General features: G+C 45.1%; 1 protein-coding gene across 2 annotated transcripts in view; it reads right to left on the bottom strand.

The window, feature by feature from the left end:
- Positions 1-1,770: 1,770 nt before the first annotated feature.
- Positions 1,771-13,023, bottom strand: part of LOC137664856 (charged multivesicular body protein 3) — a 34,644-nt gene continuing 23,391 nt past the window's right edge. For both annotated transcript variants that reach the window (XM_068403427.1, XM_068403426.1), the window contains 5 exons: positions 11,761-11,821; positions 7,354-7,533; positions 4,626-4,747; positions 3,777-3,891; positions 1,771-2,337 (listed from right to left, as the gene is read on the bottom strand). In XM_068403427.1, coding sequence (XP_068259528.1) covers positions 2,204-2,337; positions 3,777-3,891; positions 4,626-4,747; positions 7,354-7,533; positions 11,761-11,821 — 612 coding nt within the window. In that variant the 3' untranslated portion in view covers positions 1,771-2,203. The remainder of the gene's footprint in view (positions 2,338-3,776; positions 3,892-4,625; positions 4,748-7,353; positions 7,534-11,760; positions 11,822-13,023) is intronic.

Here is a 13,023-nt window from a genome sequence, read left to right as displayed (position 1 = left end):
AAGTGGCCTACACTGGGGGAGGTCCTGTCGTATGTCAGCCCCGCAGACCTTTAGGTGACCGTTTACAGCTCACCTTGCCTGTGCCAAGGCCCATAACACTGGGTGAGGAATTGAGGCAGTTGTGAGGCAGTGGAAGCGCTGGGGTGGTGGTCTTGGGCTGGGAAATGGCTCATGCTGCTAGCTTAAATTCTGCTGAACAACTGCACATGATCTCTGTTGTGTTGAGTGAGAACTTCACTCCACCTCTACTTGCTGAGGCCTCTGGCTGATGGTAAATGCTAGCCTGTTCCCAGTTGCTTCAGCTGGCTTCTGTAAGGAAAAGCAATTAACGCTTGATTTGGCATTCCAGAGTTAAGTAAATTATCCTTAAGGCAAGGCTTTAGCTGCATGGGCCTTTATTGCAGTATCAAGTTGAAGTACATGACATAAAGCAGGCTCATTGCTTTTCTTGGAGCCAGCTGGAGTAGTTGTGGGAGCTGGTGTACAGGAGCCTCACCTCCCAGGCAGTGAAATGAGTCACACTGATCTCACACCGATGTATGAACAGACCCATTGTTGGACTTTTAACTTTCTTGCCCCTGTGCTGCTGTTAATCTGGTTTTATTGAAGCTGTTATCTACCCAATCTGACTGACTCAGCTGCGTTTTCTCCTTTCTGATCTGCCCTCCCTGGATTTTTAAGACCACAAGAAACACAGTCCCATGTGCTTGATCTTGTTAGGTTGGGGGTGGAGATGGAGCACTTGAACAGCACAGCTCTCCAGAGGAGTGCACAGCCCTGAAGCATCAGGTTTGCTTCACCTGCTGTGAGATGTGCTGCCATTTGCTGCTCACTGGCACAAAGGGGAACAGTGCTTGGCCCCTCCTTGCTTTTTATGGCTGAAACTGGAAGCTGTTGGACACCATCCAGGTGTTTGTCTGCCTTGTCTGTCCCTCCACCCTTGCTGCTGGAATACAGTTATTTACAGACTTCGGGTTTTTTTTTTTTTGGTAAGTTGTCCTTAAAATTAGAAACTCTTTCCTTTGCCTGTGAGGCTCTTGTGGCAATGACGTGTTCCGGTGAGAGACAGTGGACACTTGCTTTGCAAACTGCTTTTTGTGAGTCACAACATTAGTTGTGCCTGAAGCTTTTGCTTGAGAGGACACACCTCCCCTTGTGTTTTGGATTGTCTTGACCCTAAAAATGGGCCATTTAAGCAGCAGATGGCTTTCTCATGACTTGTGGTTTTGGGATAGTGAAGTGATAGTACCTGGAATGATTAAGAAAATGTTAGGGTATCTGAAGTGAAGCACCCTTTTGGTGCCATACTTCAGTGACTAACACAATACCCGATGAAGAGCTCTGGCTAGTGACTGTTTGCCTGTAAAGCTGGATTTGCAGGTGAGCAGAGTGGGTAACAAATGCCACTGTTCAGCAGCAGCTGCAATGGGCCACACCTCTTCGCAGCAGTCTTGTGGGTACCAGCTTTAAGTTTTATAAATCTTGAAAGACTGAAAAAGGTGATTACACAGGGTCAGTTTTAGGGTTGGTTCTGGTTCCTCATCATTCTCACACCACCTTACTAAGTAAGGCTTGCTGATGAACACACAGTGCCTGGACAGCACTGGAGCAGAGCAGTTATTTAACAGCTGCTCTCATGGAAAGCTTTGCTGTAAGAATGCTGTGAAGGCCCTAACTGTGCTAAAGAAAAAAAAAAAAGGTGCTATAAAACCAAGAGGGAGCTGTTAGAGGTGGATATTGATTGTGAAAAGAGTTTGAAGTGATGCAAACTGAACAGATGCACAGGAGCAGCTTTAATAAAATTTGTAGTGATTCAGGAAAACAAAGATCTTACCGTTGAAGATTTTTGGTAGCAGATTAAGCCAAAGTGCCTTTTAGGGAAAGATGCTACTTGGAGCTAAGGCTGTATTTCAGGACTTTATATCTGAAAATACGTAACATCACACCATTTCACCACAGCCTCTCACGGGGCAGACAGACTGAACAAAAAACAGTAAGATAATCTCTACAGACTGCACTCCCCAAGAAGTATCTTACAGTAGTTTCTTGGAGAATACACTCCCCAGAAAGAAAAAAAAAAATATATATTACATAAAGTATTCTCACATATTAAGTTTTGCATTTTGAAGGTAGAACAGAATATCCCATTGCAAAAAAAGAACAAAAACAAAACCAAGGCAAACTGTACAGGTGTGTTTCCTCCTTAGCTCCGGAGGGTCGCTAATCGCGACTGCATCGCCTCAATGTCTTCCTCCTCGTCAGCAGCAGCGGCCGCTCCCATGGGTACGGGCTCTGGAAGAGCATCTGTGACTTTACTAGGTGCTTTACCCAAGGCCCCTGCAAACAACAAACAGGCTCATTAGTCAGCATTAGGTCTTCGTTTAGTAATTACCAGCTTTCAGGTACATATATTTAAAATAATTTGACCTGTCACTTTTGGTAGAGGTCACACACAAGAACTGTTTGACTTCATCACAGAATGACAGAATCATTTGGGTTGGAAGGGCCCTTAAAGATCATGCAGTTCCAACCCCCCTGCCACAGGCAGGGACACCTTCCACTAGACCAGGTTGCTCACAGCCCCATCCAACCTGGCCTTGAACACTGCCAGGGAGGGGGCAGCCACAGCTGCTCGGGGCAACCTGTGCCAGTGTCTCACCACCCCCACAGGAAAGAATTTCTTCCTAATATCTAATCTAAATCTCCTCTCTTTTAGTTTAAAACCATTCCCCCTCATCCTATCACTCCATGCTCTTGTAAAAAGCCCCTCTCCCGCTTTCCTGTAGCCCCTTCAGGTACTGGAAGGCTGCTCTAAGGTCTCCCCGGAGCCTTCTCTTCTCCAGGCTGAACAGCCCCAACTCTCTCAGCCTCTCTTCATAGGAGAGGTGCTCCAGCCCTCTGATCATCTTCGTGGCCCCCTCAGGACTTTATCAGCCCTGAGCCTGTGCTCCCGTGGCTGCTGGTGAGCCAGGGAGGAGCAGCTCCTGCCCAGCCACGCTGCTTACCCGCTCCCGCAGCCGGCCCTGCAGGAAGGGAGCTGCTCCCAGCCAGGAAACAGGATGGAAAAAAGCACAGCAGGGTGTGAGAAACTAGAGAGGGGAACAAGGCAGCAGCAGGCACAAGGTAAGAGCAGGGCAGGAGCTGGGGAACTGTGCTTTCAGTGCGGTACAGCTGAACAGAGCTCCAGGACTTGTGTTTGTCACAAGAAATTCAGGTAAGGAGCATGCTAAGCGTTATCTAAGTCAAACCACTAAAACAGTAGATCATTACTTCATGAGCTGTAAGGCAGCAGTTGGGGGTGTTGGGTTTTGGTTTTAGGGAGGTTTTTTTGTTTTGTGTTTTTTTTTCCCCCCAACAACTCAAGACACTAAGAGCGTTTTACAGCCAGGAACCACAACGCAGCCTAAGACTCAAGGCAACACAGCTGAGTTATTGCCTGGCTTCATTAATAATAGTGTATCTAGTCAATCATATAAATTTCACCTTGTTAAGAGGATCCACTGTACAGACAAACACTGCTCTGTTAAAGCCTCAATTAGAGCACTGCAGCGACATCAGCTGAGGAATTATTACTGATGCTTTACTGAACCGCACAGGCCTCCCCAGCCAGTGTTCCCCGAGGAACCCGTTTGTCAGAGCACTCTGCCTGTCTGCAAAGGCCGAGACAGCACCAGGAGGGCGCACGCCAGTCGGAACAACGAAGGTTGGAATCGCTGTGTGGTGTTGGAACAGAGCAGGGACAAGGTTCCAGTCTCGGCAAACACATGCAAACTCACCTGCTGTAATTTCAAAAAGGATTTTATCAATTTCCATCTCTGCTTCCTCTTCCATTTCCTCCTGATCCTCCAGGCTTTCAAAGGTGTCCTCCAGCATTTCCTCTATAATACCAGCCTAGCAGAAAACAAAAACACAGCGCGTGATGCCCTTGGAAACAGCAAAGAGGACACACTTCCTGCCTTCGAGATCAGGTTTCTGGATCAAGGCTATCCTGTTCCATGAGGGTTGGCCACCACACCTGCCTACAGTTTAAGCACGTGTCTGTACAACTGGTGCACAGAAAAAGCAATCAGAAAACTGAGGATTAAATACATGTTCTCACTTTTAAACCCTCAAGCTATTATTCCTTGTTGTTGCATGTCTGAACACCGACGACCTAGCTCGCTCCAAGTTTGCAGCTGTATTTCACATGCTTCAGTCATGAAGCATAAACTGTCTAACATGCTGCAAAATTAGTGTTTGACACAGCTTCCTTTTTTTCCTGTCTGCGTTTGAAAACGCTCCTCTGCAGGGCCTGCGACCCAGGTACGGCCAAATTGTTCTGGTGCACAATGGTGAAAATATCAAGAAACTGACTTGAACTAAACAGTCTAGAGTGGTAAGAGGAGAAAAAGCAAAACAGTGTTGGTAGTTGCAAAGATAATTGCCACGATAGAGAATTAGTATAGTTTAAAATCAGAGCACTTTCATCAGATGGAGACACTAAGGAGATGCTTCAAACCCAGTGTCAGTGTAGCCATCTTGCCGAAGGTGGGACTTTCAGCTTCCCACTCCACAACAGGCTGTGGTGGGTCTTTCTAACAACCACCTATTGTGCAACCAAGTCTTATTTACGTTCTAGATCTTACCTTCATCATCTCTTTGGACAACTCCCTCATCGTTGCTTGGATTTCGGGGATTTTTACTAGATTTTGCATAGCTTTCATGACTTCTGTGCTTTTCTGCAATGAACCTGCTACTCTCAGGACAGCTGTGAAGGAGAGGCATAGAAAAGCTTGAACGATCCCTGCACCACTGAAAGCAGTGAAATTATATCCTCCCTACATGGACAGAAATTTGTTTTCATTTAGGCAATTCAATTAAAAAAAAAGAAAAGAAATGGGCATCCTGCTGCTTCATTCCTATCTTCCTTCCTGGAAAAACTCAGCTTGGGAAAAAATTTCTAGCAAAGATACCAGTCCTGTACGATTACCTGGAGCAATCCAGATCGCCTGCAGAGAGATTTCAACCCCCTTGCACTCCAGCTCATAAAGAGAGTTCCCCAAGGAACTCCCCCCTGTGTCCCTCAGCAGCCAGAGGTCTGGCTGAGCGTTTCACCAGCAGAGCCGCAGTCCAGCTCCAGGCCTGACTGCTGACCAAATCAGCGACCTTCCGCCTGACACTGGGGAGTGCAAGCTAACTCTGGCAGAAGTTCTAGTGCAATAGTTTCACAGCACACAGTAAGCCAGAAAATGAATACTGAAGCAGATAAGCTAAAAATAAGTGTAGTTTAAACTGAATTTAACAATACTCTTTCCAGAGGCTATTCTCATAATATAGCTTAAAAGCTCTTCTCACGTATGTTGTTATACCAAGATCAAAATGCAATAATTAAGGGTACTTTGAGGTTCTTGAATTGTACCATCTAACTTCGCAGCTTCCTAGTCATGGAGAACTTACCTGTTTGTATATAAAATGGTCACTCCTTAATGAAGCAAAATGAAGGTACAGCATGTATTATTTTTCATTTTAATACTTAATTTCTTTAAGAACATTACACCTGTAATGTCAACAAACAAATCTTGCCTTTAGCGGTCATTTCCTCAAGATGAAGCAAGTTAACACAAACCCTAGGCTGAATTCTGGATCCATTCCTACTGCTTGGGTCAGTGTATCAGAACATTCCCAGTGAGATGAAGATGCTGGTAGCAGTAATAAGGAGTTTTTCCTTCTAAAGGACACCTCAAGCTGCAAGGAGAGCCTCTGCTTCCCCTTCCTGAATGACGTACATGGGGAGCCACATTCGACCTCTCGTGAGATTACACTTAAGGTTTGCATTGCGACTCCTGATTTATCACTCATTGCGTGTTAAAATCTGCTAGCAACCAGCATGGATAACGCTGGGGCAGGGGGAAATACTTGACATTTCAGTGCACGTTCGCCTCCACCAAGTCTCTCCCTGACTTTAATGCTTTCTGCTCTGCTCTCGTTGGACACCGGAACGCTCTAAGGTATGGAAAATACTGCAGGGAGCCTATTACAACGGATTTCTGATGTGGGTAAGGAACAAGGGAAATAGGCTGGTACTGGGGTAGCACAAAGGACCACACAGGGTTTACAGAGAGCTGGGTATTCAGCCACAGGGCAAATCGATTCATCCACATCACAGAAAATCAAACACTGCCTCCCTACCTCCATTTAGGACTTAGGAAGTGTCCTAAGGCTTTTGCTAGAGAAACAATAATTTACAAGATGAAGGGAATTCTACTGAAGGAAATAAAGTTCTTGTTACACATCCTGTCAAAATCAGTAATGACAAGGCTCCACGGGGATCCAGGGATACCAGGCACACATTCAAACTGTTCGGGAACGCACACTAAAAACGCGCCGCAAATTACTGGCAGAGAGTTCTGTTCCAGAGCACGTGGTTCTCACATCACTGCAACCCTCAGGCTCCGAGCAGAGGGGTTATTATCTGTTGAGCAGCTAATTGGAGGAAACAGAGAGAGCCAGTGAGGATCTAGGGAACAAGGGGTAGGAAGCCCAGGAAGTTAACTGCGAGCTCCCAGACTGCTCCAGAGCCCAGGGTGGGAAACCCATCCAGACAGGGCAGTGGGGAAACAGTCTCCAGAACATCCTGCAGACTGAAGGGATACAGGACTCACTACGGGATGCGAGGGGAAAAAAGCATGTTTGGACTCAGGAAAAACTTATTATGGATAAGGGGATTGAAGGAATGTGATTGAACACGAGAAACTTATTATGGGATGTTTAGGGCAACAACCAAAGGTGGAGAATAGGAGGAATCGAGGTGGACCAGGGAACACACAAACCTCAGGGGCCTACAGGACCAGGTACCAGCAGCTCAGGCAGAGGAGGAGATCTGGGGCCAGTTACTGGAGAGCTGGCTAACTTAGACTGAGCGTCTGAGAGCAGCTACCGGAACCACCCATATATTGTGTGCGTGTATATATACAACGTGTTCTACTAGCAGACCTCTGTCCTCATCAGCTGAAGAGGAAGACCAGGATTGAGCTGTCAGTGCTGTTCATGTTGGTGTGAAAGCTGCATGTGTTTACATGGGTGCTGGTAACGGCACTGCTGTGAGCGTCTGTGGGTGCGTGTGCCTACCAGGAATAGGTGCTCAGCCTGGCTGTATGTGAGGATGTGGAACTGCAGCAGCCTCACACCTCTGGGCTGCTACAGGAATTTCCCTGGGTGCTGAAGCCCACTGGAATCAGCTGCCATTCACAAGAGTAGGACTGCTTCCACATTCAAGCTCTGCCTGCATTTGACCCTGGTTCTGAAAATGGAAACTCAGGCCTCCCCTCTAACACTAGAGAAGTCGTTGTACTTGGGCTCAGAAGCCATTCTTACCGAGCTGGTTCTTCATCCCCATGAGAACAGAGTTCATGTGAGCTTTGGATGCATGGAGTTTGCTTACGGCCTTTCGAGAGCGAATCAGTTCCTTCGCCAAGATCACACACACATCTTTCTGACCCTTTTTGGCAGCATCCTTTATCGATCGCTTCACCTTCTCCTCTTCTCTCTGGATATCTGGAGTACAGAAAAACAAACCAAATAGTGACAAGCTGCCAAGGATTTGGAAGAGAAACCAGTCATTTGTTGGGGTGTATTTTCAATGTAAAGAATCGTTTCTGCTTCATTTCAGATTCCCTCTGTTACTCAAAGACCTTGTTCTAGGCTGATTTACATGTTAACTGATTAATTCAACCAAAGATTAGTAGGAAAATTCTCATTACTAAACATGCAGATCTGTAATTTCCTTCACAGTTAAGAGTACTGTAAAGAACTGACCAGGAATATCACTGCATGAAGCTGAGCTGACTAAGACAAATTCTTTAGAAGCAAAAAAGGTCCAGTAAGAACAAAGCACTCCGAGATGACTACTTGACTGACAACTTCATAATAACTTCCTGACTATTAAACTGGCCTGATATAAATATATATATAAACACATACACACATATTATATATGTACACACACAGTTTAAGACTACTGTACTGATTTGCTACTTATGAGATTACCTCTTCCGTGTTCAGCACCAGCTAGCCCTACTTCACCAGGAAGGAACAAAGTCATCACAAGGAGTTTAAAACTAGTCGTCTCAGACGACAGACAGGCATTTTACCAGCAAAACTGCTTCCCTGTCAGACTACATTTAAAGCTTAACCCATATGCCCAACTTCAAGTGACTTTGAGGGTTGTTTTAGGCAAAATTGACCTCACTGTTTCTAAGTAAGTCCTCAAAATGTGTTTTTCTGAAAAAAATACGTGCTGAAAGATTGTAGAAGGCTGATCTCTCCGAGGCTAGAAAGTTTTAGATCTATGCTGCCTTTAAAAAAAAAAAGCATAACCACTTATATAGTGAATTAATACGTGTGTGTCCACAACTTTGTTACTTAGAACCACAAATTTGTTAATTACTGCCAAAAAAAGTCTTCATCCTTGCAGATAGACTTAATTATTCCCCTCGTCAGGCACAACTCACTGAGCCTCAACTGGATACCCAACCAAGTCTATACTTGTACTTAAGGAGTTAAGTTCTTGAGTTTCTACTGCTCATACTTTAAACACACACACATTAGGTGTTCGTATAAACTGGCACATTCAAATTAGAAGCTGGCTGGCGCCAAAGCTATGGATAATTTATCAGCAAAAACTAGTATGCTGGTAAATCATTACCTCTAACTTAAAACAGCCTGTTTAAACTCTCCTGGTATCCAGCTTCAGTCAACATGCTTTTTATAAGAGCATGCTGGAGCAGGAATACTGAACTAAGCCTGTACTAAAGAAGCACCAAATAGCTGGATTTAAAATATTATATACCAAAGAGGCTCCCTTAAATAACAAGGTTTCCCTAGCAGATCTGGTGTGACTGTTTGTACGTCTGCCTTGTCAGACAACGCTGGCTGTGTACAGCAGAAGCCAGGCACCTCAAAAAGCTCACAGTAACAAGCGCAGGAACAAGGAAGGGCTGTATCACCCCCCTTTCTTTTCCAGACTCAGCAATAAATTAGCTGCTGATGAAATGTGGATTTAAGAGTCCGCAAAAAAATTATCCTAAAGTAAAGAAAGAATTCAGACAGTAAGGGTTAGGCTCACCTTCCTGCAAAGAGCTGAAGGAAATGACCATAAGAACAACTATTTCTAGCAAAGGCTTTGCTCAAATCTGGTTTTGTTCAAGTCTTCTTTATTTATACCACACAGAAGTTACACGTAGGCAAGAATCAGAAGTTGTCCTTTTACAAAAACAGGCATCAACACACACTTTTTAGCACAGGCCAACTTGGAGACTTCGACACAGCTTCTCACGTGGGAGCTAATGAACCCTGCACTCGAGTCATTCTCTCAGTATCATTCAATGGTGTCTTCATCCTAAAGGACTGGTGCAAATCTGTAGGATTGTAATCAGAAAAACATACTCCTTGCTGCTTCCCCACTATTATTTGCAGAAATGTCATCAGCTTGAAGACGTATGTCAGACACCAGAGTGAGCAGAGTCCCAACGTATCAGAACAGGTAAGAAAGAGCTGAAGTGGTACAGCAGAAAACAGAAAGCACCAGGCCTGCTCCAGCAGTACTGAGGAATTACGGCATTTACTTCGTCAGGCTAAGAACAACCACAGCTATTGTGTTAGTCCATCCAAACTAGTGTAGGGTGGCCCTGTACTCGAGTGAATGCTTTCACTTGCACGGCGAACTGCTGACTGTGAGATTAGTGACCTAAAATATGCAAGAACAGTCTCCTCTGAAGGTCAATGCCAGCTACGCACCTCTAGCAAACCAAAGTCATCACACCAGTCCCTCTGCAGCACTACCAAACGCAACAGAGGCACAAAGCAGTCCAAAGCACTCATGAGAGGGACTTGCAAGCTCAGTAAAGCATAAAGTTACTGTATTACTCCAACGACATTGACCCAAAAAATTCGATTCTGAAATCACAAGAATGGCTTTCATTTATTCAAACCTCCCAAGCCCTCAAAAGCAACCTACACCCAACAGAAATCACAACAGCAAGAGTCCAACAACAGATGGTTTGGAACAGTGTGTTGCTATATTAGTAACTGTGCTGACTGGGTGAGCCAAGTGTTCGAGTCATCCAGGCCCACTCAGTTCATCCCAGGAGGATCTGAGTGTTGCATATCAAAACGTATCTAGCACAGCCTTCCCCAGGGAAGCTAAGACAGGTCCCAGCTCAGCACCCTTACTCAAAGATTGCAGTGATTTCCTGTGTAAATCTCAATGGAAACGATAAAAGCACGGCAGAATCCAACTACAGTGGGTCATTTTTCAGAAAGCCTTTAGTGGCACACGACTGTCATCTCTCAGCAGCAGCCTGCCAGCCTGACAAGTGTCCAGCAGCACCACATACTTCCACAGCTGACACTTGGCAAGATGTGAAATCCTAGCACAATATGGGCATTACAAAGCTGTTCTGTACTTTATTTTAAAAAGAATTATCAGAATAGCAGATGGTTGGTGGTTAGTTTAAGCTCTTACATGCTGAACTGTGTTTCTTTGAATGTAACACTATGAAATACACATACAGACACGTTTAGAGCTGTTACAATAACTAGATTTACATCCATGTCAAAATATCAGACTACCACATAACCCAAATTCTATATAGGCCATTAGAAGTATTATGGCGTGCACAAAGTTGAGAGAAAACCAAAATTTCAAGTAATCATCAATAATGAACACATGGGTAGTTTGCTCCCATGGAAGGTGCAACCTCTAAAACATACCTTGCTAACAAGATCAGCCACATTTCAGTTCTTCTGGGCCCGATACAGACATACAAAGTGCCTTGGAGAATGCAAAACAATTCACAAGCGTAATGAACACCACTGTACACTGGTTTTCCTGGAAGAGGAATAAACCCTGTCCTCATTTTACAGATGAGGACAAAGACAGACTTTGTACTGCACAAGTACCTCTCTCCAACCAACTCGTACAAATCTACTAGTGGGAGAATACATGAACCCTGCCAGATTACTCCAGAAGCGTGGGGCTGGGGAGGAAAGGGAGAACGTTCTCCTTGAGTCACTCAAAACAGGCACGTGCCTAATAACCAGATGCTGACATAAAATATCCTTTACCAGCACATCCCATGGACCAATCCTGAGGGCAGGGTAGAAGATCAAAAGTGGAAAACAGAATCTGCCCCAAACCTGTGTTCAGATTCTGGGAAGGTGGGCAGAAGAGAGAACAAGAAACTGAACTAGCGTCAGTGTAATAACAAGCAACTCCTCTGCTCTTCAGAAGTGTAATGCCCATAATTTAACAGCAAAACGCCCACTGAGAAAAGTATTTTTTTTTTCCTCTCTCCCATTTGCAATTTTCCCAAGCTGACAGCAAGCAACTTTTGTTCAGCACGTGCACTTCACGCCAGTATATATCCATGGAACTTTGTACACGTAGAAATAACATACCACACCGATACTATTCATTAAACCAATGCAGGTAAAGTTCTGGATAAGAAGTCTAATTCATCTCACCAAATGGGATTTAAGAGCATTATGTCTTACTGGAAGCATGCAATATTCAGGTTCTTTTGAGAATTTTACCTCAAGAACTTCACAGCGATGTCATTTTGTAACACAGACCAAGTCTGACCCCAGGAGCACTTTCACTTTCCTTTATTCCAGATAGAGCACCCCGGGTTATTAGATTTCACAGCCCCCCCAAATTAAAGCAAAAAAACCTTGAAGGCAGACAGGGAAAGGAAAAACAAAAAATGAGACGTAAGTACAAACCTCTGATCTGTCTATCAATCACTCTCATTTCTTTCCGTATCTTCAAGGACCACTCATTGACCTTAAAAAGAGAAAGTAAGAGTCACTTGAAATTCCAACTTTAACAGGATGCTTTTATACTTTCATGTAACTTAACCAATTAATATCAAAAGCAGCACTTCAAAATGCACAAGCTTTAAGTTACAAGTGATGCTTAAATATTTCATTATTCAAATAAAAAAACACCACTGCAGAGACACCACCAATTATTGCACTCCTCTTACCATTCAGACAAGGAGTTAAGGAGGACATGACTTGATAATCAGAACCACTCACTGCCTGGCTAACTTCCCATGTCACAGCAATGTCGCTGTGCAGAGGGAACTTGCCACAGGGGATTTCAGCATAAGGTAGAAACTTTGGCACAGGATGACAGCACCAAGAGTGCTACTACTCATTTCAGTCCGAAGGAACACCACGATGCCTCCAAGCCAATCTCCTGCTCCAAGCAGGACCAAGTTCAGAGTTCAGACAGGTTGCTCGGGGCCTCGTCCATTGAATTTTGACACTGTTCAAGGGCAGAGACTTCACAGCTGCTCTGGGCATCTGTGCCAGCACTTAATCACTTTTGTGGTGAAGAACTTTCCTCATGTCCAATACAAAATTCTTCTCCGTCCACCTGTAGCCCTTTTCCTATCACTGTGCACACCTGAAAAGTACCTGGCTCTGTCTTCACTACAACCCCACTAAAGGCAGTGAAAGGCTTTAGACCCTTCGCCTTCTCTTCTCCAACCTAAAATAAGCCCAGTTCTCCTCCTGTGCCATGGGCTCCAGTCCTCTGCCATGCTCTCCCCAGTTTGTTGAGAACCTTCTTGAACCAGGTGCCCAAACCAGGACACTGTTTTGCAGATGTGGCATCACTAATGCTGAATGTAGCAGAGTAATTGAACAACCATTTGCCTCAACTTGATGATTACATGTCAGTAACGCAGCCCAGTTTGCCCTCATCGCCGCGAAGGCACGCTGCTAACGCGCCTACGTGCAGGGACAGTTGTCCCACATCCACAACCCTGCACTGCTCAGCATCATGAGGTGCCTCCCGCCCCATTCCTCCCGCTTGCTCAAGTCCCTCTACACAGGAGCTCCGCCTTCCAGCTTCCCTTCCCCTGCATTTGGTGGGGTTCAAACACAGCCACCCCCTCTAGAGCTTCCCTCCTGGGACCCACCGAGATCTCTCTATTCCAGCCCTCCTGGCTCCTCAGCACAGGGTGCTGGTGGGGAGCA

The sequence above is a fragment of the Nyctibius grandis genome, chromosome 6 (genome assembly GCF_013368605.1).
Source record: "Nyctibius grandis isolate bNycGra1 chromosome 6, bNycGra1.pri, whole genome shotgun sequence".
Taxonomy (NCBI): Eukaryota; Metazoa; Chordata; class Aves; order Nyctibiiformes; family Nyctibiidae; genus Nyctibius; species Nyctibius grandis.
This window is presented reverse-complemented; position numbering and strand designations above follow the sequence as displayed.